We start from the raw sequence: 24,890 nt of genomic DNA on the forward strand, positions 1-24,890 counted from the left end.
AGGGCTGCAATTGGTTTCCCCGCTTCGGTTCTTCCAAGCATTCACAGGAGATGCGATCTGGCCAACCTCCCACAGATTGTTATTAGCAAATTGCTTCGGTGGGGGTCCCGCAGCAAATAAGCCAAGACACGCCTGGCGAACGGCGCGTTCAAGGGTGGGCTACAAGAATGCATACTGCCACAGCTTCTAAGTTTGCAATTACTTCGGAGTAAGAAGCTTGCCCGAAAGAACTACACTGTCTTCTAAACCTGGGGCACTCTGGTCACCGCCAGAGGACCAAAGCCATGCCCCGTGCATCTCGGCGGTTTCCCTGAGGCAAGGCGCTCCGGGCGAGCCTCCCCGAGGAAGGCGGGCCGGAGCCCTCCCGCAGCCGCCCGGCCGGCGGAGCACGCCGCGGGCTCCACTCTCCTCACCTCCACGCAGCAGCTTCCCGCCAGGCCGTAGCGGCTTTTGAGACGCTCCACTACCAAGTCCTGCCCCGGTGGCTTGACCACCCTGCGCTCCATGGTGGGCGGCTGACCGCGGTCGCCTGGGAAACCGCGCTCACAGCCGCGTCAGGGCCGGCAGTACGTCACGACGCCCGGCCCCGCCCCTGGGAACGCTGGAAGCCGGTTGGAAGAGGGGTGCGAGGAGGGCGCCCTGCAACCCAGTTCCTATTTGTCCTTCGATTCCCACACCTCCACCCCCACGCCGCAGTGAATGAAGTGAGCAGTGAAAAACGGCATTCCATCTTCCCTGCGAGCGGAGCGCAGCCAGGCAGCAGGAGGGAGAGTATCTTCTGCACACCTGAGGGCCAACGTGCTACCCGGGGCCTGGGGCCACGTGGGATACCAGGTACATTTACCGTGCAAAGAACTTGTCTAAACACACTTCTCTTCATCAAAAGTGGTTACTATCACAGAAAAATCAGGACATGTCTGAATGCCAGGCACACAAATTGCAGCAAACTACCTTTTCAATTCCTTTGCCTATTTCCACAAATTTGGGTTAGGCATGGAAGATGATGGGTTATGGTCTTAAACTGGACAGCTACATAAGGAGACCTGCCTCATGAAGTCAGAAAGACGCTCTGTAAACATGTAGTTTGGTTTAAAACAGAAACCTTTCTTTCCCTAGCCCTACAACAGCACCCAGTACACAGGTCAACCATATCCTACAAGCTCCTACTTGGGCAATTTCAGTTTCTAAGAATTTCCAGCTCATGTGGATCAGCAACCCCTAAATTCTTTTAACGTTGCAAAAGGAGACAACTATTAAAAATTGCTTAAAGAATACCTTTTGCTATAAAATACCATCTAAACTGTTTATTCTGGAGTTGAGGTTTTTTTGGGCTGATTTTAATGAGCATAGAAAATCTAGCCAGTTGGAAAAGAAAATGTAGGGGAAAGGGACTAGTCAAAGAAACACACCCTGAGCAGAACCAAAGAAACACACTTTGGCCCTGCAACCAGAACCAAAGAAATGTACCCTGGCCCTGAAGATAGTGCCAAAGAAACACACTTTGTCCCTGGAATCAGAGTCAGTGAAAGAAATGTACCCTGGACCTAAAATTGGAGCCAAAAGGCTAAAAAGGACCAGAGAAAGAAACACACTTTGGCCCTGAAACCAGACCAAATCTGACCCTAACCTGTGCAGAAAACTAACCAATCCCTGAACAGAGCTCTAGCCAATCTGAGCTCAGCACTAAACTCTGACCAATCCCCACCCTGGAAGCCCCATATAAACCCTGTGTCTGTTCAGCTTGTGGCTGAGTGGCAGAGGGCAGCCACTCTCCTGGATTCTTCCCTCCCAATAAACCCCTTCGATGAGCTTTGGGTGAAGATCTTTTTTTCAGTGGCCGCAAAGAGCGAGCAGGGCTGTAACACTTTTGCCAGGGAAACCTTCCCTTGGCAGAGCGGAGTTGTTACACTCTTCCAGGAGTAGAGCTGAACTGTAGCAACTTCGTCCTCGCCTGGGGAAACCCTCTCCTGCCTGAGCAAAACTGCTACACTGGGCAAACATCCCCAGCTGGAAGACCCTGTTCTGCCAGAGTGGAGCTGATACACTGGGGAAGCCTTTCTCTGAGGCAAGGCTGTAAAGCTGCAGCTTACTGTGGCCTGTGGTAGTCCTTGGCTCCTGAGCTCCAGGATACCTGTCCCATCCCAAGCCAGCCTGAAATGCCTACAGAAAAATCTTATCAATTTAAGTTTATATCATTAAATAATACATTCTAAAATGTATCAAATATATTATAAAAGCTTCTTTTAAACTTCTTTTGTTGGAGCTCAATAGCTTAGCCATTAAGAGCACTGACAGCTCTTCCGGATACTTGAGTTCCATTCCAAGAACCCAAATGGTGGCTCTCAACCTTTGGTAACTCAACAGGTTGAAAACATGTTATTAATGCCAATCCTGGAAAAGTTAGTTTAACACACCATTTTGTCAAGATCTTTAATAACCCTAACAGCTTGAAAAGTAAATTAAATGTAAAATATCTCTTAAAAAGCATTTGCAACCATGCATAGTGGGCACAAGCCTGCAATCCTGGTGGAGATAGTGAGATCAAGAAGAGTTCAAGTCCAGCCTCAGCTACAAAGCAAGTTCAAGGTAATCCTGGGCTACAGGAGATGATTTTTTAAGAAGACATTTCCATTTGCTTATATTAAATTGATGGCATCAACTTCTCAGCTGAGAAATTTCAATACTTTTACATGAGTTAATATTACACAGGTTTCCAAAGAAGCTACTAAATGTGCATGATTCTCTTTATAAGGCCAACTTAAGGTAGGTTTATTTCATGTGCCTGGCTGTGGAATAAGTATTCTTTAAAGAAATGTTATCTCATAATTCATTACATAAGCCCTTCCTTGCCCTACTCTAATAGTTGAATGCAAGGAAATAGAAAGGACTCAATACTCAAGATTGGAAAATAGAGAATTTTATAATCTAACTAGATTCATTTTGGTTCTACACTGAGTAGGCCCCTAAGAGCAAGCTGTTCCTTTAATAGTTTGCCTATTTGACACAAACCACATCAAAGTACATTTTCAGTGTTTATCAAACTTTTGATGTCAAAGTGTGAGCTCAGAGTGCTGGCCTTTAACAGATATCATTTTACATCAAGTCACAGAAGGAACAGACAACTTAGATGCACAAGTAATGAATGTTTTAAATGTCATGGCTGTTATCAATTATCACTTTATTTCTGCTACAAAATTCACCAGAAAAAGGTACTGCAACAATCTAATATAAAGCAAATCTTTAACCAAAGAACATGGTATAGATCTTTTAAAAATATTCATACTTTATCACAAGAACTAGAGAAAAATTCAATTCTATCATCAGGACCAAGCTGAAGTTTCTGAGGTAGTAGAGACAGGTAACAGAAAAGTGAATGGAAAGAAGAAAAAAGGAAGAAGGGAAAAGGATGGGGGAGGCTAGCTAAGGGAATGATCAACTTATTTAAAATGTAAAAATTAATATCTTCAAAAGGGAACTACATATCTTAAGAAAAGACAATATTCTACTTAAAAGTTAATTTTTAACTATACAGGTGCATAAAAATTACAGAAGAGCACTTTGGTTAACTCATATCTTCTGTGGCTCTATCCATTCATAAATGAGTCTATACATAAATGAGCACACGAATAGTTAAGATTACCATATATATATTTCAAATCTAAAATAAAATTATTTGAGTTGTGGTCCCCTTATTCAATGGTAAGTACCATGCAGGAAATCCAAATATCTTAACAGGAATGAAAATAAGATTGCATATATCATATTCCTTCAATAGTCTGGGAAGCTCTATTGCTTTCAACAAAATTAGTATTAGCCATTCTAATACAGCTATGTCAGGAGTACATAAACACAAGTACACCTGAAATACACCAGTGTTTAAACTTTTATTTCACACCATGCAAGATCAATTATCACACATTAAAAAGTGACAACAGCTATAAGCTACAATTTTACATTTATACATTGGAAACATCTGTTTTCAAAGGTGTACATAATTACCATATTGTCTGTAACAATTGAGTATCAATTCAACTGTTTATATAGATAACACTTGCTGTGAAATTATTTTATAGCTGTCCACATTCTGTGATACTAATTCTTCGACTAACAGAACCTTTAGGAGAACCAAATGATTCGATCTTTCTCACAGTATCCATGCCATCCTTAACAAACCCAAATACTACATGTTTAAAGTCCAAATGTTCTGCTTTCTTCAGTGTTATAAAAAACTGTGAATTGTTGGTATCCCGGCCCCGATTGGCCATAGAGAGCAAGCCGGGGCCAGTATGCTTCACATTAAAGTTTTCATCTTCAAATTTATCTCCATAAATGGACTGTCCTCCTGTTCCATCATGTTTGGTGATATCTCCTCCCTGAACACACAAAAAAAATCTTTCTGTTAATACTGACTCAAACATTAAAATACATAGAAATCATCATGACAGATACATTTTAAAACTAAGAAATACATGTTTTGAGAAGGACAAAGGTTTTTCCCTTATTCTGTTTCTAGCAGGTAGCAAACATTAGAAAATTGGAGCCTTTCTATCTGAATGTTTAAAAAGGAGTGTCAAGTTCAATGTCAGCCAGCTATGGTGTGGGAAAGCTTAAAATTCCCAAGATGAGAATGAGGGCAAGTTGGTGTGGTCTAGTCTTAGCAGATTTAACCATGATGTATGGATAGTGACACTTACTTGGCAAACAAAATCTGGAACTACTCGGTGAAAAATAGAGTTCTTGAAACCAAAGCCCTTCTCTCCAGTGCACAATGCTCTGAAGTTCTCAGCAGTTTGAGGAACAACATGTGAAAACAATTCCATAATTATCCGTCCTAGAGGTTCACCATCCGCACAAATGTCAAAGAATACCACAGGATTGGTCTCCTTTGATAACTCTGCTGTGAGGGATACTTGTCCATTTTGGAGTTTCAATATATTCTGTTGACATTCTTCAAATTTTTTCTTAAAACACTCAGTCATTTCTTTTGTTTTAAATCTCACTGCAAGCTGTTCTACTTTTGCTTCTCCATCTATTAAGAAGGGGGGGGTTAATATTAATATTAAAGTAACTTACAAAGCATGTATATTTTATAGATTTCAGAAAAGGCAATAAAATTAAAAGGCAACTGAAGGTAGTAACTCACCAGCATAATCTGAGGCAGTCCACACTAAAGCATTATTTGAAACATTTAAAGGTTTTAATTCCATGGCTTTGGTAATAACATGGTTTGCACACACTTTAAAAACCTGGTCTCTTCTCATTAGGATCCGATAATAATTCTTCATTGTATGCCAAAGAATCTTAATATCTCCAATACCTCTCTCCTTCCACTGATTGACATCTCTATCCCACCTATAAAGTTTGGCTCTCTCTTTGAATAAAATTTCTTCATCTTCTTCTCCAGATTTCACTTCTACCTATGAAAACAAATAAGAATACCTATTATATAATAGCTGTTTATAACAAGTTCCATTAACCAATGCCAACAGGTTTTACAATATCATGGTAACTAACAATGTCCTAGACTAATAATATATCTGATTTGGTAAAGCAATAAAGATCATTACATATCTTTCTATTATATAGTATTTTACTTCTCTTTGTGAAAATAAAATGCCTTTAAAGGTCAGAAGAGGTTTCAAAAGTGCTGGTTCTTGTCAAGCATGGCAGTACACACCAATAATCCCAATACTTGGGGTGTGAAGCTTGAGGATCAAGAGTCCAAGGCAAGCCTAGGCTACATGAGACCAGAGGGGTGTGGTTCTTTGCATGGATGAGCAGTAATCCTAGCACTCCAGAGACAGGGTAGCAAGAAGATCACAACAGGTTATAGGCCAGGTAGTGTTATATAACAACATACTGTTTCAAAAAAAAAACAACTTTATGCCACTTATTTTTATTTTGTGTATGGCTGTTTTCCCTTCATGTGTATCTATGCATGGCACACATCCATTGTCTCTGAGGCCTGAAGAGACTACCAGATCGCCTGGAAGCAGAGTTATAGGCAGTTATTAGCTACCATGTAGGTACTAGGGATTAACCACTGAGCCATCTGTCCAACCCTTTTATTGTTTCTTTAACAAACTCTCCCCTCTCCGTGTGTGTGTGTGTGTGTGTACGTGCGCATGAGCAAATGAATGCAGGTGCCTACAGAGACCAAAAGCAATGGATCCCCCAGGTGCTATGAAATGCGTGGCATGGATGCTGGGAACCAAAAAAGAAAAGTACACACACTCCAGCCACAGCAGTGCTGATTCTTAAAATGTAATAATAATTACTGAGATTGGAAACGGACATGATAACTTTCCTAAAACAACATTCTTCTCTACTTTGTTCCTATGATTATTTTAGGAAGACAAACATGATCTAATAGCATAATAAAAATGCTTATGGCCCTGCCAGATGGCCAGTTAGTAAATGTGCTTGACATATTTACTGACAACCTGAGTTCAAGCCCTCGAAAGCTAACCTGACTACTACATAGTACCATGGCATGTACATACCTGCTTGTATTCTCTCATACTCACTGTAGTATGTGCATACCTATTATCTTCCCCACTCCCTCCACCCCACTCTGAACATACACCCACACAGAGATACACACAAAATAAAAACCTAAAAAGAAAACCAAAAATATTTCTTTTTTAAAAATATTTACTCATTTATTTCTTATATGTGTTGGTGTTTTGACTTCGTGTGTATGCCTGTGAAAGGATGTCAGGAACTAGAGTTATAGACAGTTATCAGTTATGAACTGCCATGTGGTTGCTGGGAATTGAACTCAGGACCTCTGGAAGAGCAGTCAGTGCTTTTAACTTCTAAATCATCTCTCCAGCCCCCTCCCCAAAATATTTCTAACAGCTGCATAAACAATTTACCGAGCATCATTTCCATGAAAGCTTCAGCGCAAAGCTGACTGTACACTTGAGTGGTAACATGCTTGCTAACATGAGGAAGGTCCTGAATTATATCCCTAGCATTACACGTGAAAAGAATTGAAGAAGAATTTTTTCTACTTAAAAAATCTAGGCTGGAGCCGGGCGGTGATAGTACACGCCTTTAATCCCAGCACTCAGGAGGCAGAGGCAGGCGGATCTCTGTGAGTTCGAGGCTGGGCTGGAACCGACAGCCTCCAAAACAATACAGAGAAAACCCTGTCTCGTAAAAACCAAAAAAAAAAAAAAAAAAAATCTAGGCTGGAGATATATGTCAGGAGTTAATAATAGCACTGGCTTCCCTTGCAGAGGACCTGGGTTTAATTCCCAGCATCCATATGGCACCTCACAACCATCTGTAACTCTACATGTATGTAACTCCAGTCCAAGGGAATATGACACACTCAAAGGATGTGATCTCTGCAGACAAAAGGCACACATGCACATGGCACAAAGGGCTCATAAACAAAATAAGCAATGATCATTTTTAAAAAGTCTGAAAATCTAATGTTTAACTGTTCTGAGGAAAAAATGTAGGTAGCAGTATTAAAAAGAAAAATCAACTCAGGACAAGCTTTTACACTTAGGTTTACTCCTTGGCACTTACCTCTGGTAGTGAGACTATGGGTTCAAAATGGATATCCTCATTATGGACTACTTCTTCATCACTGCCCTCATCATCTTCACCACCTTTACTTGTTGACTGTGTTCCAAACACAGCTGCTCCAGTATTGGCCCACTGGAAATTTTTATCTGATAAATAAATTGGGCTATTTAAACTGTGAACTTTAATTTTTTAATATTTTGTAGATTACTTTCCAATTATTTCATCAGTGCATCTAGTTTTCAGCAATGTCATAAACACACATATTTGAGATGTTTAAAGTAATAATAATTTGACAATTTCAACAATTATGGAACACAACTGATGGTAGCAGATTTATAGGATAAAATACTATTTTAAGAAAGTGCAGCCAGACATAGTGGCTCACACCTCTAGTCCCAGCACTCAGGAGGCAAAGGCAGGCAGATCTCTATGAGTTAGTTCAAGGTCAGCCTAAGAGTTCTAGCCTCAAAAAACAAAGTTCTAACCTTGAAAAACAACTCAGCATAAATAAAACTATGAATTCTAATGCAAATTCCTATCAATCATTTCTAGAGATTTAATATGTTTCTGTAAGTAGCATGCGTTGTAATTTAAGAAAACAGTGCACACAAGAGAAAGATGCAGCATGCGAGAGGAAGACGCCATGCGACAGAGTTCAAGCAGAGGGGTTTTTTATTAGGGAAAGGATTCATAAAAAGGGGAAAGGGGAGGGGGAAGACCAGCCTCCCCATCCCAGGAGCATCAGGAAAGAGGATAGAGGAGGGGGGCAGGGCTCTTTTAAAAGGGAATATGCACAGGTGGTACTCTTAATGGCTGCAGCTGAGGGCGTATCCTGTCAGAACCCCAAAGACAGTACAGATGCCTGAATACTAACAGCATGACCTGCAAAATGTATAAATACATGAACTATTTTAGCATTCTTTAATTTTCTTCTCCAAACATCTTATACAATAATTTAAAAGGTACTATATTCAAAATATGAAATCTTATGAGTAAATATAATGAAGTCTAAAGCTGACAAAACTTGAAACAAATAGCACCCACATGGCAGCTCACAACTATCTGTATGCAACTCTACTTCTACACAGGATTTGCCCTCCATGAGCACTACATGCATGTGGTGAAAAGACATACATGCAAGCCAAACAAACACACACACACACACACACACACACACGCCAGCGCATACACAAAAATCAAATTTTTTTTAAAGGCAGGGTTTCTCTATGTAACAGCCCTGACTGTCCTGGAACTCACAGAAATCCACCTGCCTCTGCCTCCTGAGTGCTAGGATTAAAGATGTGTACCATCACATCCAGCAAATAAATAAATCCTAAAAAATAAAGACCACTGATAACTGAGGGGAAAAATACTAATTTATAACTTATTCTAGCACAATAAATTAGCACAAACCTAATGCAGAGATCCAACTTGTCTTAAAAAATATAGTCACAAATCCTGAAATACTAACAAATCAAATTTAAGAACACAAACATTTAAAGAAACCATATTGTCTAAATCGGGGTTATTCCAAAACTGAAAAACATACCATGAGGAAAGGAAGGGCTAACAGCACTGATTTAAATTAAAAGAAAATCCTTATCAGTAATAGAATATCTAAGTCCTAATTACTGAAACACTAAGTAAAACAGACAGGGCTACTCCACTTACAGTTACAACATGGAAAGTACTGCCTTTTTTCAGTTACATCTGGCTGACATAATCATTAATATCTTTCCTCTTGATCTTACCTTTAGAACCAAAAGCAAAATCCCCAGAATTACTTGAAGCCAAGTCTGCAAATGACAGCCCCGTACTACTTCCAAATCCAAACAAAACAGTCTTGTTTTCCCCTGGCAAAAACGAAAGAACAATTTCCAATTTAAGTTAAGACAGATTCCACATCAAAACCTTAAACAGGACCCAGAAAGAAGAGGACTCTGAACTCCAGGAGAGGATGTTATAAACTACACTTTAAAAAATTAGCATTTATTATTCTAAAACTCCTTCAAGTTCAATAAAAATCTGGGATGTTTTTTACAAACTACATTTTAAGTTACAAAATACATTAAATTTCAAGCTTGTTTGGTAACATTAAGTTTACAAATTCTGTTCCCAATTAACACGAAATCTAAACCAAATTCACTTCAAAAAAATCAGAGCCGTAGAGCTGCCATCCATACTAAGCTATGTTATGGGACTAAATAGTTTCTGCTTTGTCAAGTTTCTTCTATCCTCAAACAAGCAAAGGCAAGATCTTCAAAGAAATTTATACTAAACATTTTTTAAAGATTATTTTTCATTATGTGTTTGTGTGTGTCTGTGTAGGGGTAGATGTTCATCAGTGTAGGTTCCCAAAAAGGCCAGAATGAGATAATTGGATTCCTTGGGCTGGAGTTATAGACAAGCTGATTACCATGGGTGCTGGAAACTGAACTCAAGTCCTCTGCAAGAGCAGCAGGCACTTAACTAATATTTTGTGTTTTCTTTACCATAAATACACTCATACATTTGCTCATCCAATGTTTAGAGGCCTTATGTGAATTCCACCAATGCATAGTTTCATAATCCTTGAAAGTGTTTTGGCTTACTTAATTTTATCTGAAAATGTAGAGGTTTTGGTTGTGAAGTTACTTTTTTATATATTAAGATTCTAAGTGCCTATAAATGTACAATTGGTGACCTAAGTTGGGACAGGTAATATGGATAATGTCCATATGTAAAGAAATACACTGCACAAAGATACTTCTTCCAACTTAGAAAAACTGAGACACATAGTAATACAAATAGTAATTACTGTAATTGACAAATAAGTTTTGAGGCTTGTAGTAATTATTTTAGTATCATAAAGATTTAAAGCTCCTACTGTAATAATTCATAACAGCATTGTGAATGTTTGAGTAATGCTAATATAACAATAGTCAAGTAAAAACTTTACATAATACAAAGAATATGACCATGCAAATTATTCTTTTATGCAGACTGGTCAGTCATAATGCTTTGTATTCCCTAATAGCTTAAAATCAAATGATAGGCCAGGTGTGGTACTGCACACCTTTAATCCCAGCACTTGGGAGGTAAAGGCAGGTGTCTCTGTGAGTGGAAGGCCAGCCTGGTCTGCATAGTAAGTTCCAGGTCATCCAGAGCTACACAAGAGACCCTGTCTTTAAAAGCAAATAATAATTAAATACACAAAGTGATAAAAATGTTATTATTTATTATTTTATTTATTTATTAAGGCAGTATGACTTGCATGATTACTGTGACAAATACATTATACATCTATATTCACCTTAAACAGCTATGTTTTTAGGCTCTAATCTATCTTTAAAAGTCTATTTTCTCAAACATATAGGCAATATTTCATACTATACAAGATAAACACATGACCAACTTTTACCTTGGCTTGGGACTTCCGTGTCAGTTTCTTTTCTAGTACACAAATCTACAGGCTTGCCCACACTTTCACAAACAGTGGATGAGCTACCAAATCTGGTGTTAGAGTCAGGTTCTTCAGATTTACAGACAAAAGGGTTTGTCACTTCAGTGTCACCTGTATGCTCTTTACCAACTGCATCAGTTATTTTCTCACTCTGTGATTTCTGAAGAGAAAAGAACAAGACACTATAACATTAAACCATCCCCTGTCCCATCCAAAAGAAAAAAACCACAAAAATAGTAAGTAGCTTCTATAAAGTTTGGTGTGTATTTTTTAATCTTTACAATAACCACTGAAAAGGCAGAAAATTAAGAGTAATGAAAACTATTAAAAATAAACAATAAACATAGACCCAACCCACCTCCCTGATTAAGTGAATGTCAAATGGTCTAAGCACTAGTAGAGAGATTATTCAATCGGGGTTGTTTGTTTGTTTGTTTGTTTGTTTGTTTGTTTTTTGGTTTTTCGAGACAGGGTTTCTCTGTGGCTTTGGAGGCTGTCCTGGAACTTGCTCGGTAGACCAGGCTGGTCTCGAACTCACAGTGATCCGCCTGCCTCTGCCTCCCGAGTGCTGGGATTAAAGGCGTGCGCCACCAACGCCCGGCCAGGGGTTGTTTGTTTTTAACACAAAAAACCACTAGGGTAGGGGATTTGTCTTGGTGGCGGAGTGTCTGCAAAACAACTGCAGGGCCCTGGGTTTGGATCCATGGAAAAGGAACACACACAGGACACTTAGAGAATGATGCTCAGGGTTTAGGAAGAGGTTGGGAAGTTGAGGGGACTGGGGTCATAACAATAAAGACAAATGAAAGGTTTAAAAAGTATTTAAATCACACATGTACACAAAAAGGCTGTATCTTTACCAAACAAAGCAGATTTCAGAAAAATGAGAAGTGATAAAGACGTGTGATTAAGAAGAAAGATCAATTTGCCCTCCTTGAATGGCAGAATAAGAACCATCTTAAATATTCTTCTCCATAAAACAATGAAAACACAAAGAAAGATGACCAAAATTAACTCTTTCATTTACTCTGGAAATTAACCAAAGAACCACAACAATCTGAACTAAAGTGAAAGGGGTTGGCCTAGCTTTGTAGCACTGACGAACTCTCATTCCCTGTTCTGTCTGCCCAGCCCCCCAATCTTAGTTCTGCAGTCGTTTATGAACCAAATTGCAGACAAGCATGGAAAAGATGAATGTTTGACAAGTATTTGGGCATGACAGAGGAAAGGGGGTAATTGTCAGAGCATTTTCTTAAGCCATGGCACACTCAGTCCTAAACAGGATGTCACTATAAAGTTCCTTCTCTCGGGGCTCAGGGCACCCTACAGAAGAGGAAACAGAAAAAGTGTAAGAATCAGAGGGGTGTGAACACCAAAAAAACAAGGCCCTTTCAAGGAACATGATCAACTCACATATGAACTCAGAGACTGAGGCAGCACAAACAGGGCCTGCACAGGTCTACACTAGGTCCTCTTGCATATATACTATGGCTTCCAGTGTAGTGCTTTTATGGGATTCCTGAGTGTATGAACAAGCGGGTCTCTGTTGCCTATCTTGAGCTCTTTTCTTTCTTTTTGTTTGTTTTGTCCAATTCTGATGTGTTAGTTTTTGTTTTATCTTATTACATTTTATTTTATTACTATCCCTATGAAGCCTGTGTGTTTGCTTTCTAATGAGAGACAGAAAGCAAGTGAATCCAGATAGGAAGTGAGTGGGAAAGAACTGGGGGGAGGGAAAAAAATCAGGATATATTAGATGAGAAAAAAAATTATTCTCAATAAAAGAGGAAAGGGGGAAGGGGATGGACTTCTTAACAGCTATAATTTAACTCTTAAAAAACCAGCTTGTTTTTTATCTACAAAGAATCTTGGTGATGTTTTAACTGATACAATATTAAGCCTATAGTTTAATCTGGGGTTTAATAACCTAATGATTTTGAGTGTTCTCATTCATGAATAGTAACATAACTCTCTTTTATGTAATCTAACAGGTGTGCTTGCTAAGGCCAGTTATTACCATTTGATAATAAGATTTTAAAATGGACTCCATCAACAGAGCCAAGAGACCTGAAGGAGAACAGAGAAGACAGTCTGACCTGAGCTTCACGAACTTTTTGAAGCTCTGACTGAAAATCCTCTCCGTTCCCATTGTCCTCATCTGTGTCACTGCAGACTCCGCAGAAAAACGTAGGTGGGAGCTTCAAAGTGTCTGCTTTTGCTCTCTCTTCAACTGTTGGCTTTTTTTCCCAAACAATAACACATTCTTTGTCATTATCTGAAAAAGCCACACAACACAAAGATAAATCAGAAATCCAGCCCAATTGCCAGTCTGCCGGTTTTCAATGCAACTGAGAGATTTCCATAACAAGGATGATAAATGCTCATGAAGCCAGCCCACTGCCACCAAAATTAATCAGAATTTGTCAACTAGTATTATTTTTTAAATATTTTAATGAGCACTAATTTAGCACATAAATAAAACTGGCACTTATAGATACTGTCAGACTAAGAAGTAGCTTTAAAAGATAGGACATCAAAATTTTATAAACATACCTGCTAGATTTTCTTCCAATGGTCTATATTTTTCTAAGTCATCCAGATAGAGTTTTCCATTAAGTTTCTTGACAGCCATTTCAAAATCTTCATCTTCAAATGCAATTCATTATATTAAATAAGAGAATTTAAGGTACAAGGATTTCTTAGCCACAAACCCAGACATGATCTTCACACTTTCACTCTATATCCATGAAGCATTCAGTTTTGCCAAACACAGACCTTCACCTCCTACCTGTCGGAGTTCCCAGTGTGCTCCCCTCATCTCTGAATGTCCTGTCATTGTGGCACAGCTCCCAGGACTTGGTCACCCCACAACATAGCATTCTATGCCACGGCCCAAATGATCTCACTGGCACTTTGAGGGTGTTAGCTCGTTTTCTCCCTCTTTTACTTTGAATACTTGTAGAATTATGATTATTTTCAATTTCCTCAAAACATCTGCCTGGCATCTGATAAGCATCTTTTTAAAGGGCTTCTTTAATGAATGGCATTCTTCTGAGTATTCCACCCACTGAGTATTTTATACATACATACTTCTAAGGGTAGTAGTCTAACTTCTGAAAGTCTGCATAGTTTTTCTTTGCACATAGTTTCTACAACCCAAAGTAGCCTGAAACTCCCAATGAATACAACCATCCTACCTGAGCCTATCAAGTGCGAAGATTACAGGTATCGCTGTGTCTGGCAAAAATTCAGGTTTTCAATAATTAAACTATACCCCCAATTACTAAGATCACCAGGGGTAATTTTCAGTAAACAAAAGACTTACCATCCTCCTCTTCTTCACTAACATAATCTGGCCTATTCTTGTAACAAAAGAAAGTTGGAGGAAGCAGAAGTTTGTCTGCAAGGGCTTTTTGCTCAGGAGTGGGAGTGAGCTCATAGATGATGAGAACATCAGTATCTGAGGGAGGATCTCCAGGTTTACTCTTCTCTTGGGCTGTAACCAAGTCAAAACAACTGCTAAGATATGGTAACCAGACTAACTAAAAAACAAACAACATGAAACTTATCCATAGGTTAAAAGAGCACACAGATAAAATGAGAACACATTCTCTGGAACAAAGTAAGTGTTATAATGATCATGAATTAGAATTAGGAGCCTGGTTTAGTGTTCTACTAAAAACTCTTAGAGAATACAAAATTTTTTTAAATCCTTTTACTAATCATTGGAAAGTACTAATTTCTGTAATCTAAAAGGTATTCCTATAATCACACTCCATACACTAAACAGAAATTCAGCAACTATTCATGCATTTACAACTGAAAAAAAAGTATCTCCAAGATTATCCAACAAAGAATTAGTATACCCAGAGCCAACCTTCATTAGTTTCTATAAAGAAAGCGAACAACTTTTAACTACAAAGGATGGCAGGTGATAGCATTACATCCATTTTTCACGTATTTCCAAGTGTGAAACTACATAAAAATTAAACTGTCATTCTATAGTCATACTTAAGTATCAAGACAATTTTTGTGGCTAAAAACACCACTATCTACTCCCACCTGATAAAATGACAAAAATTTAGAGAAAAAAAAAAAAGGAACCCGATACATCAAGTCTGTTCTGATATATTAAGAATCTCTTGCTTGTAGGAACTGATAAACCAGTGCCTTAAACCAGTCAGGAAGTATGTGTGTACCAGCTACTATGAGGGAAACATCTCTAAAGCCACCATGTCCAACATGGTAGCCTCCCCAAAGATGACTGACTTCCTAATACTTGAAAGGTGGCTAAACTAAACTAACATGTCCTAGAAGCATGAACATGTACACAGGAGTCTATTGGCTTTTTTTTTAAATCCTCATTAAAAGCTGAAATATTTTGTATGTGTGTATACGTGTGTGTGCGTATTAAATTGAATAGATCATTAAAATTGGTTTTCTTTTATGCCATCGATTTCTTTTAGTGTTTCATTTTCTATGTTGCTCACAGAAAAATTCAGACACACAGATCATACTTTATTGCTAATGGATGGTATTACCATAGAGAACTGCTACCTACCCTCCTGCAAGGTCAAGATGCATTACTGGACACATTTCCCTCATTTGTTCTTAATGGGCTTCTATAAATTCTAAATACTTAACGTTCTAGTCAAGAAGCAACACATATCTATAAATGATATTCACTTCATAAGGAACACAAGTTTGTTTGTAAAAATGAGGTCTACTTTCAAATATAGTTTCTAAACCCTAAAGAGACATGTTTTATATACATCCTACTGCCATCATAAATACTGGCAGATAGTAGTGGCCAAAGTCAAAGATTAGAAAAATAGGTCTTCATTAAACAGAATTGAAAAGAATAAAGTTCAATGAAGCAGAGAGACAGACGGAGACATTAAGCAAAATTGAAAATAAAGTAAAGAGGGCACAAAGATAACACCTAGATACACTTTTAAAAAATATTAAAAGCTGTTTGTTACTCAGAAAGTATGCTTTGTAAAATGGCATTCTTAAGCATGCACACTGCAGTGTTAAGTACTTCAATTCATACAGCCAAAACTACTTGGCTAAGGACTACCAGCTGCTAGTCACCTCACACTGAGAATGCTGGCTGTATACCTTTGCTCTCAGGTTGTGAGGTAGAGATGCTGGTCCAAAAGGCCATTGGATTAGATTTAAAAAGGCTAAAATTAAATCCTAGGAAAATAAAGAATATTTTACTTTTTAACATTTTATGAAACAAAATGAATGACTTAAAATATAAGAAGTGAGGCTGGAGAGATGGCTCAGCCGTTAAAGGCTAGGCTTATAACCAAAAATATAAGAAGTCAGAGTCATCAATTTATACCACCAATCTGGTTGTCTTACATATTCATTCATCCCCAAGGTCTTTCTTTGCTAGTTTAATGAGAGGTAGCAATACTAACTCACTTAACACACATGTAACATCTCAGTAACATGCTTCAAGTGATTTAAAACAAAACACTAAGGAATCAACATTTAAAAGACTCAAATTAATACTCAGGATTCAGGTACGCAAGTCTTGTACTATATATTAGGTTCTTTGGCTCTGCTTTATGATGCATGTCTCTCCAGTCTGTTTGAATACTCAAACTTAGTTAGGGATTAACTGTACAAATACTTTTGAATGTTCACTAACTAGTGTTTATGATAAAACTTTGACTAAAATATTACTTTCCTATAAAGAGCTAAAAACACACAGTTAAAAAAAAATCTGCTTAACTCTAAAGACTGCGTACTTACCCTTTTCTGGTGCTTTAAATGTGTAACTAGGTGAAGACTCCTCCTTTAGACAGGTAATGACATTTCTGACTTTGCCATCCGAAGACTGTCTGATGTCAGTCTGTAGTTCACACTTGTCAGGTTCTACTTTTCCTTCAGATCCACTCTGAACTGCTGAAGTAACTTCACTATTGCTATTTTTCAAAGGTGCATTAAAACTAAATCCAAACAAAGATCCAGTAGCTGAACTATTGCCAAATGCAAATGGCTTTGATTTTTCGCTACTAAAAATGCTTTTAACAGACTCCGAGCCAAATACAAACTTTGGAGGAGAAACCACTGCTTTTGGTGTTGTTTCAGAAGTGTTAGATGTTTCTCCAGCTTCTGAAGTTGTATCTATTACCTCATCTCCCTGAGTTAAATCTGTCCTTTCTCTTGTGGTTTCTTCTAATACAGCTACAGCAATTTTGCCGCATGGTGACTCTCTAGGAGTGCTCAGATGAGAAACATGAGGTGTTATCAAAGAATCTTTTTCTTGGGCTGTTTTTGCTTCATCAAAAATTTTCTTAAATGAATCTGCAACATCCTGTAGTTTAAAACGAACAGCTAAATGTTCTATTTTTCTTTCTCCATCTGCAAAATCACATGCAGTCCATACCCACACTCTTTCTGTCCCTTTCATATTTTGCAAAGTCATATCTGGAGTTATTCTGTGATTGGCACAAAGTTTTAATACTTGGTCCCTTCTCATCACTATGCGAACTTGTTTATTATCATAATTCTGTAAAATCTTTATATCACCAATGCCTCTTTCTTTCCACTGACCAACATCTTTATCATATCTATAGAGTTTTGCTCTGTGACTAAAAACAACTTGTTCATTTTCCTCACCACTGGATACTTCAACTAGATCAGGTAAGGGTACAACAGGCTCAAAGTACTGTCCATCTCTCTCTTCTTCTTGAGTAACATCAGATTCTTCATCAGTGCCAACAGAAGTTCCACTCTGGTTCAATTTGGCAGGAGACTTAGATGGGCTCAAAGCAGATTTAAAACTGAAGTTAAATCCTGTAGTTGACTCACCAAAGCGGAAGAGGTTTTTCCGAACCGGGCTGCTTGCCAATGGAGAAGCATGAACTGAGCTGCTGCTGACGCTGTCATCCAAGGCATCTTCCCGTAAGTCATAGTTATCCCATTCTAAGGTAGGCCCAGTGTTTTCAGGATTTTGCTTCACTGTAGTGTCTGAAGCACTGGAAGCATCTGCACCCGAACTTGTGTTCTCTTCATCAGTGACCTTTACTTGATCATTTGTCAAAAATGTTTTGAAATCTTTCAGTCCACTCTTCATCTCCTCAGCTCTCTGTATTAACTTAGCAGCCCTGCCAGTATCTACAAGTTTATGGGGTGTCTGAAGTGGAATATCTAAGAGAAGTCGTTGACACTCCTCAAATTTCTGCTTGAATTCTTCAGCTAGCTCTGGTGTTTTAAACTTTGCAGCCAGCTGTTCCAGTTTGGCATCACCATCTGAAAAGTCACTAGCTAGCCACATCCATGCTCTGTCTGATCCTGAGAGAGGCTTCAGGTTCATTGTAGTGGTTATCCAATGATTGGCACAAACTTTTAGCACCTGTTCTCTTCGCATCAGCATTCTTAGTTTACCGTTGACTTCATTTTTGAGAATTTTTAAGTTCCCCAAGCCCCTTTCTTTCCACTGACTTATCTCTGCATCAAATCTAAATAATTTCACCCTCTGTGAATACAAAACTTTTTCATCTTCTTCTCCTGTCACAAGCTCTACTTTTTCAGGCATCTGCACCACTGGCTCAAAATGGATGTCATCACTGTCCTCAGTTTTATAGGCATCATCATCTTTCTCGAGATCAGAAGATGTATTTGCTTTCTCAGCCACTTTGCCACTTTGTGATGAGAATAATTTTTCTCCTGCACCTGAAAATCCCTTGAAATTGGGATCTTTCTTGCCAAACTGAAATTCTTCTTTTGAAGTTGACTTTGCAAGATCTGCAAAGGTGAAAGTGCTGCTTGTCTGACCAAAGATCACACCACTACCATTCTTCTGACCACTACCATCATGAGCTTGGAAACCAGTATCACTTTCAAGATGTTTTTCACTCTTCTTCTCTTGATTTCCCTTTTCCTGAATGCCAAATTTAAACCCATCAGCAGATACAGGAATGGAAAAACTAAATCCATCCTTGATTGACTTAAATTCTGTATTAGAACCTTGAAAGGCAAAGGAAGATGCTTTTTCTTGATCCCCATGCCCAAATTTAAATTTTTGATCTGTAATGCCAAATTTAAAATTTTTTTCTGGAAAGTTACTTTTAAATTCTGTTCCCGCTTGACTTCCTCCAGACTCATTTAACTGTGATTTTGAGCCCGCTGTGAAAGCTGAAGGAGCTTCTACAATAGCCTTAGAAGTTGGCTTGGAGGCACCACAAGCCACACATTTCAGTGAAGAACTCTCATTTTCTACAGAGCAAACAGTACATTCCCACTGTCCTTCCTTTTTGGTAAACAATCCTTCAAATCCACTCTTTGGAGATTTGCTTGTCTCTGAAGAGGCAGATGCTGGGGCAGCAGATGTAGGCTGATTCTGTTTATTTGGATTCTGACAAGCAATACACTGAGTAGCACTTGCTTCATTTCGTACTAAACACTGGCTGCAATCCCACTGTCCTTCCTTCTTGGCAAACATACCCTCAAATCCACTCCTGGGAGCCTTATTCATCTCTGAAGTACCAAACTTGAAAGAGGCGGCAGATGGACTTGGTTTAACAGGATTCTGACAAGCAACACATTTTATAGCATTTGCTTCATTTCTCAATGAGCACAAACTACAATCCCATTGTCCTTCTTTCTTAGCAAACAAGTCCTCGAATCCACTCTTTGGAGTTTTACTTATATCTGAAGTACTGGCCTTAAAAGAGGCAGGTGATGAAACAGAAGACACAGCCTGCTTTCCTGGGTTCTGACAAGCAACACATTTTGTAGAGCTTCCTTCATTTCGAACCAGGCATATATCACAATCCCATTGTCCTTCCTTTTTAGAAAAAACGGATCTGAAATCACTGTCAACAGACTTAGGAAGATCTCCCTGCCCAAATTTGAAAGACGGTTGAACAAAAGATCCATTTTTGTTAGCAGACTTTGTGTTCTGACATGCAATGCACCTAGATACAGTGGGTTCATTTCTTACTAAACAAACACTGCAATCCCAATGACCTTCCTTACTTGGAGTCATCAATGCAAATCGATCTTGAGCATTTTCTGGGCCAGTCTTAGAAGCAAAGCCATTTTCACCTAATGGTGGGCCTAAGAGCTCTTTATTACTTGCTGTGTTTACATTTTGGCATGATATACATTTCTTAGCAGATGCAGCATTCTTAAATGAGCAGCTGCTACAATTCCACCAAGACCCTTCCTTCTTTACAATTTGGAATTCAAAATTCAAGCTTCCACCATCAGATTTGCAAATATCCTTGTTGTCATGAGTTGCAGGTTCTTTTACAATTCTGACAGTATGATTTGGTGCTGTAGACACATTTGTTATTGAGGCTTTTAAAATGTTCTGGGCCTCTTCAAATTTACACTTAAATAGTGCTGCTTCCTCGGGAGTTTTGAATCTAATTGCAAGCTGTTCTGGTTTAGGCAATTCATCTGCATAATCAAGGGCATGCCATACAAAAGATCTGTCTGAGCCAGCATTTGGTGTCAGTTTCATATCTGGACTAATGTAGTGATTTGCACAGATCTTTAATACTTGCTCTCGTCTCATCAGAAGGCGAATTTTACCAGATGTTTTATGCCTTAGTATTTTTACATTGCCTATCCCACGTTCCTTCCATTCTTTGGATTCACCATCAAAACGGAACAACTTTGCACGATTGCAGAAGAATTCTTCCTCATCTTCCTCACCAGTTTTTACTTCTATCTTGTCAGGAAGAGGTACCACAGGCTCAAAATGAGGGCCATCATCATCCTCATCCCCATGAGCACTTCCTCCATCTGTTTCATGACTCTTGTTTGCCAGGTCTGAAGCAGGTGTTGCAAATATAGATTTCCCTGGACTGTGAAAAGTAAACATATCATCACTTCTACGAAAACCAGAATTCTTCTGCTGGTTTGGGCCCATGTTTTCTGTAAGTGTCATTCCAGACACATTTTTGCTTCCAAAACTGAATGTATTTCGAGATCCAATAGTTTGACCAGAAATTGGTTTTGGTCCACTATAGCCATCTCCTTGCAAAGGTTTATCTGAAGTCAGAAGACCCAAAAGACTTTCACTATTACTATAAGCTGTTGAAGGAGGCTGTGTCACAACCTGTGGTGATGAAAATGTGAAGTCACCATCATTGGATTTGAAATTTGAGTTAAATTTAAAAGGAGTTGGCTGTGTTGTATGTGCTGGTGTTGTCAAAGGTGGCCTTATTACTTCACCCGACATGGGCTGAACAAAATTGGTTTTTCCATATTCCATAACCTTTGATTCTGCTGATCTTGAAGCATGAGCTACAAGTGGAGGCTTTGTGAAATACCCCGGTTCTGGCAAAGGTGGATTTGTGCTTGTCTGCTGAACATTGTAATTAAAGTAATCATCGCCCCTGGGTGATAAAATTCCTGTTGCAGGAGACTCAAAACGCAAGGGAGGACCATACATCTCCTGAGAGAACATACAAGCAGATGAACTTTGCACTGGTGGTGTGTGCATCTGTTGTGAGTAGGCATAAATATGCTGTTGGGGCGGAAGCCTATTCATGCCATAAACTGGCCCCTAAAAGAAAAAATTAAAATATTTTACAGATTAACCATAAAACTAAAGAGCTACATTTAAATCAGCTCTCATAAACATCAAATTTAGAGTATTACTCAGCAGCTAATACTAATGTACACAGAACATTAAGAGATACCAATGGTGCTACAAAGACACCTGCATATTTACTTGGCATGTATTGATAAGACAGCAGCTTAAAAATCTATACTTATAATGACTAGGAAAAGTACCTTCTTCAGTCACTAAACAGTTACTCAATAATGTTAATTAACAGTGATGATTTGTGAGTAAAATTCACTGAACATTTATTAATATACCAACTGGGCACTGTTCTAAACATTTTATTTCATTTTAGGATCCTTAAAAACTGTATCATTCTCATTTTAAAATAGATGGCCTAAGAGGTACAGAGGTTAAAATAACTTGCCCAAGGTCACAATAAGTAGAAAAAGAGGGGGTCTAAAAGCATCCCCCAGCTCTCTGTCCTTCAAGTCCTCATTTTCAATTAATGTTATAATATCTGGTTTGAGTCAATAGGATGGCAATACACCAGCCTAGCAAAACAGGCATATACTAGCCCTATTCCAACCAAAATAGAATAACACAAGAGCTTCTATATTTAAAATATTCCTAATGTTTAAATTTACTGTTAAAACACAACAATAAGATGACTAACAAATGCCTGTATTATGAAGGTCACATAATTTCCGATATGAACTACTTACTCCTTTCAGTTTCTTTAAAAGAAGTCTAAACATTTAAAATGTAGATAGTTATAAATATACAAGTTTTTCTTTGTTACCTTTGTGGGAGTAACATTAGCTGCTGGTCTGAGAAGATACTGGGAGTTATATGCTGGTGACTGACTATAATACACTGAAGGGCCAGTAGTTGCAACTAAAAAAAGAAAAGAAAAAAAAAAAGAAAAGAAAGAAAACAATGTTAAACGTCTATTCTACAATTCAAAATGCTATCTAGACAAGAATTATAATACAAAATAGGAATCAAAGAAAGTTTTAATAAGCCTGATTTTTACATTTCTATATACTAAAGTAACCTATAAAGCAATCAATAAGTGAAAAACTAAAAAAACCCAAAAACTCTATTAAATAACATAAAAAAATAACAAGCATCCTGGAACAAGGCATAAGTGGCATATGCTTCTTGATCTCCGCACTCAAAGGAAGGCATGTTTCTATGAGTTTCAGTCAAAGCTACATAGTGAGAGATTCTCTCGCAAAAGAAAACCAAGAAGAAAGCAAATGGTTCATCTAAGATCAGCAGGATATAAAAGCACAGAATTCAACAGTAGAAATACTGTAGTCACAAAAGATTTAGTAACCAAAATGCATCTGATGGCCTAAAGTTTAAAAGAAGCCTTGAAAATCCACACAATGGCAGGGTTACAGAGTATGAACTGATTGAGATTTTCAAGCATAAAATCATCTGATATAACCAAGAAAAGGATCTTACTTAAGCATATAGCCAACAACATGGCTCAGCAGGTGAAGGTAGCTACCACACAAACCTAGCAATATGATTTTATGACTTTCATTTCCAGAACACATGTAAAAACAGAAGGTTGTCCTCTGACCTCCACACATGTGGTATGGCGCGCGCACACACACACAAACAACACACACACACACACTAATTAAAATCAACAAATTAACATAAAATCTGTTGTTAAAAAAGTACACATGTGCCGGGCGGTGGTGGTGCACACCTTTAATCCCAGCACTCGGGAGGCAGAGGCAGGCGGATCTCCCTGAGTTCGAGGCCAGCCTGGTCTACAGAGCGAGTTCCAGGACAGCCTCCAAAACAATATAGAGAAAACCCTGTCTCGAACCCCCCCAAAATATAAATAAATAAAGTACACATGTGCATGCACATACATACATAAAAATACAATACTGATATACAAACTATATGTACAAACAGCTATCTGGAACTGAAACTACTAAAAGGCAAAATTATAGTGGTATGCTTAATCTGTTTTATGACAATTTTACCAGAACCAAAAAGCAAAAGAACTTTCATAGTGCTCATGAAGTGAAAAACTAGAAGCATAACCACATAATTCTGAAAAAGCAATAAAATCTGTAGAAGCAAAGTAAGTACTCCAAGTTTGAATTTGGAAACCTAATAGAATGGCCTGATAGAGACGGTTATTTTGGAACTACTCTGAGGAGAAGGAAACAGGCATAGAAGTTACAAGACATAAGACAAGAATTTGAAAAATTTCAGATAAGAGGCTGGAGACGTGGATTAACAGTTGAACACACTTGCTGCTCTTGCAGAAGAGTCTACATGACAGCTCAAAACTGTCTACAACAAGCATTGCATGCCTATAGTGCAAGTATGCACATGCAGGCAAAACACTCATATATACAAAATAAAAATGAAACAAGTAATTTAAAAAAACCCTACAGTTAAACTAGCAACCTTATCAGTGACTATTGAGCAACTCAGTGGAAGAATAAACAAACAAACAAGCAAGCATGGTAGTAGTAGTAGTAGTAGTAATAGTAGTGGTAGTAGTAATAATAATAAAAAGGCCCAGTATGTAAATAGACAATTCGGGGAATATCCCAAAATGTGCTGAGGGGCTGGAGAGATGGCTCAGCAGTTAAGAGCACTAGCTGCTCATCCAGAAGAGTCAGGTTGCATTTCCAGCACCCACATGGCACCTGATAACTATTAACTCCAGTTCTAAAGGACCAAGTGTCTTCTCTCAGCTTCACACACTAGGCACACATGAGGTGCACCGACACAGATGCAGATAAAACACTCACATACATAAAGCAAATATAAAAGTTTTAAAGACTGTGTATGTTTTTAAAGGTTGGTTCATCTTTAGTTTTCTTTACACTTGTTCAATACTTCCAAGTAGGTTTATTTATCTTTACCTTCTAGGCATCTCATTTTTAAAAGACAAGAACAGAACCCCTCTGTATTATTTACCATGAACACAGGGGAAAATTAGCTGCCAATAAGCTTATGACTCTGTCAACAAGTAAGTGAAATTTTTCTGAACTATAAAACAAGGAAGTACTGATGGGGAAGTCCTTCTGTATACATGCTGTCTTATTGGTTGATAAAGAAAGCACTGTTGGCCAAGATAGGTGGGACTAGGAGTTGAGGAGGATTCTAGGAAATGTATTCAGGAGTAGAGGATCGCTGGAAGAGAGGATGCATGAGGCTGGTGTCCTTGGTAAAATGAGACCTTATAGAAATATATATACTAGTAGTTATGGGTTAATAATTAAGAGCTTGCTATTAGGAAACCATAGCAGCTTTATAATTAATATAGCATCTTGTGTGTTCATTTGAGACTGATGAGGCACCAGGACGAGGCTGGTGGGGAGA

General features: G+C 38.3%; 2 protein-coding genes across 6 annotated transcripts in view; both read right to left on the reverse strand.

The window, feature by feature from the left end:
• Ccdc138 (coiled-coil domain containing 138) overlaps window positions 1-552 on the reverse strand; it is a 52,216-nt gene extending 51,664 nt beyond the window's left edge. For all 4 annotated transcript variants that reach the window (XM_040732387.1, XM_040732388.1, XM_040732389.1 and 1 more), the window contains exon 1: window positions 414-552. In XM_040732387.1, the coding sequence (XP_040588321.1) occupies window positions 414-506 (93 nt within the window). In that variant the 5' untranslated portion in view covers window positions 507-552. The remainder of the gene's footprint in view (window positions 1-413) is intronic.
• Window positions 553-3,161: 2,609 nt separating this feature from the next.
• Ranbp2 (RAN binding protein 2) overlaps window positions 3,162-24,890 on the reverse strand; it is a 51,450-nt gene continuing 29,721 nt past the window's right edge. For both annotated transcript variants that reach the window (XM_040732016.1, XM_005070860.4), the window contains exons 19-29: window positions 22,324-22,418; window positions 16,751-21,521; window positions 14,310-14,480; window positions 13,538-13,630; window positions 13,081-13,259; window positions 10,943-11,144; window positions 9,294-9,395; window positions 7,543-7,688; window positions 5,144-5,417; window positions 4,695-5,029; window positions 3,162-4,373 (exon numbers count right to left, since the gene is read on the reverse strand). In XM_040732016.1, coding sequence (XP_040587950.1) covers window positions 4,068-4,373; window positions 4,695-5,029; window positions 5,144-5,417; window positions 7,543-7,688; window positions 9,294-9,395; window positions 10,943-11,144; window positions 13,081-13,259; window positions 13,538-13,630; window positions 14,310-14,480; window positions 16,751-21,521; window positions 22,324-22,418 — 6,674 coding nt within the window. In that variant the 3' untranslated portion in view covers window positions 3,162-4,067. The remainder of the gene's footprint in view (window positions 4,374-4,694; window positions 5,030-5,143; window positions 5,418-7,542; window positions 7,689-9,293; window positions 9,396-10,942; window positions 11,145-13,080; window positions 13,260-13,537; window positions 13,631-14,309; window positions 14,481-16,750; window positions 21,522-22,323; window positions 22,419-24,890) is intronic.

The sequence above is a fragment of the Mesocricetus auratus genome, unplaced genomic scaffold, assembly GCF_017639785.1.
Source record: "Mesocricetus auratus isolate SY011 unplaced genomic scaffold, BCM_Maur_2.0 Super-Scaffold_100027, whole genome shotgun sequence".
NCBI classification, from domain to species: domain Eukaryota; kingdom Metazoa; phylum Chordata; class Mammalia; order Rodentia; family Cricetidae; genus Mesocricetus; species Mesocricetus auratus.